The 1,328-nt window shown below is 64.1% G+C and overlaps 1 protein-coding gene across 1 annotated transcript in view; it reads right to left on the reverse strand.

Annotated features, from left to right (window-relative positions):
- Window positions 1-923: 923 nt before the first annotated feature.
- Window positions 924-1,328, reverse strand: part of RARRES2 (retinoic acid receptor responder 2) — a gene marked incomplete at its 5' end in the record, with an annotated part of 2,036 nt that continues 1,631 nt past the window's right edge. The window contains 2 exon segments of the mRNA XM_017736302.1: window positions 924-1,069; window positions 1,194-1,325. Of these exon segments, the coding sequence (XP_017591791.1) occupies window positions 1,194-1,325 (132 nt within the window).

The raw sequence follows: 1,328 nt of genomic DNA on the forward strand, positions 1-1,328 counted from the left end.
CTTCGGCTTCTGAGCGCGGCAGGGCTGGGGGTGTCCGGAGGTACCAGAGACCCTGGCACGGCCAGGAGACCCCCCGGAGGTGCCACAGCCTGGAGGCTTTGTGGTCTGAGCTGTGGGACCCCAAAGATGGGACTGGAGAACCCCCAAAGCCTTCATCATCTGAGCCACAGGACCCTAAAAATGGACCCAGGAGAACCCCCAGAGCCTGAGCTGTGGGACCCCAAAACCAGGGCCGGGAGACCCCCAGAGCCATCCCCAGCCCAGCTCCTTCATCTTCTGAACTGTGAGGCCCCAAAAGCAGGTCTAGGAGATTCTCAGTGCCACCACATCCCAACTTCTTCATTTTCTTAGCCATGGGACCCCAAAAATGGATCCAGGAAAACCCTCAGAGCCCACACTGTCGCCGTGAGACCCCCAGAGCCACCCCAAGCCCATCTCCTTCATCTTCTGAGCTGTGGGACCTCCACACTGAAACCAGGGTACCCCCAGAGCCACCACAGCCCACCCAGGACTATGGCACCTCCCCAGTGTCACCACAGCCCAGCACCTTCATCTTCTGAGCCACAGGACCCCCAAAACTGGGCTGGGAGACCCCCACTGCCACCACAGCCCAGCACAGGATCCCCAGGGAACACCAGAGGAGCCGTGGGACATCTCACATCTCGGGGACAGGGGACATGGTGGCACCGTGCATTAAACGTGTCCCGCCCTCCAGCGTCCCTGTGTCCTGCAGCCTCAGGGGTCTCTGCACTGCTCAGCCTGCACCCACCATTTCCCTATCTTTCACCCCTGGGGACAACAGGTGACACAGGCAGTGGTGACATGGAGCCCACTCCCCACCCACCATGTCCCCATCCCTCATCCCGGGAACAACGGGTGGGGGGTGACATGGGTGGTGCCAGGGGGGAATAAGAGCCGTGACAGCAGAGCCAGCGCTGGGTTTACTGGGGAGCAGGGACAGGTGGGAGGGGGGGACACGTCCAGGACCCTCCTTGGTCACACTGTGCTGGGGGGTGACAAGCGGGGGAGGCCGGGACTGCCGTGGCAGCGTCCATCGGTGCCGTGGTGCCTGGAAAGGGGGCACGGAGTCGGGGCTGTGAGGGATCCCTCTGTCCCCCTGTCCCCCCCATCCCGGGGGCTCTTCCAGCCATGTCCCCATCCCGGGGTGTCCCCAGCGGTGTCCCCGTACTCACCTAGGCTGGCAGCCCCCGGGAGAAGGCGAACATTCCGGGCAGGTACAGCAGGTCCCCACCTTTCCCGGCCTCCTCCACCGCCCGGCACTCGGCTTCGTCCCGCTGCCGGATCTCCTGTGGGCACAGCAGGGGCTG

Source organism: Corvus brachyrhynchos, unplaced genomic scaffold, assembly GCF_000691975.1.
Source record: "Corvus brachyrhynchos isolate BGI_N302 unplaced genomic scaffold, ASM69197v1 scaffold706, whole genome shotgun sequence".
Lineage (NCBI taxonomy): Eukaryota > Metazoa > Chordata > Aves > Passeriformes > Corvidae > Corvus > Corvus brachyrhynchos.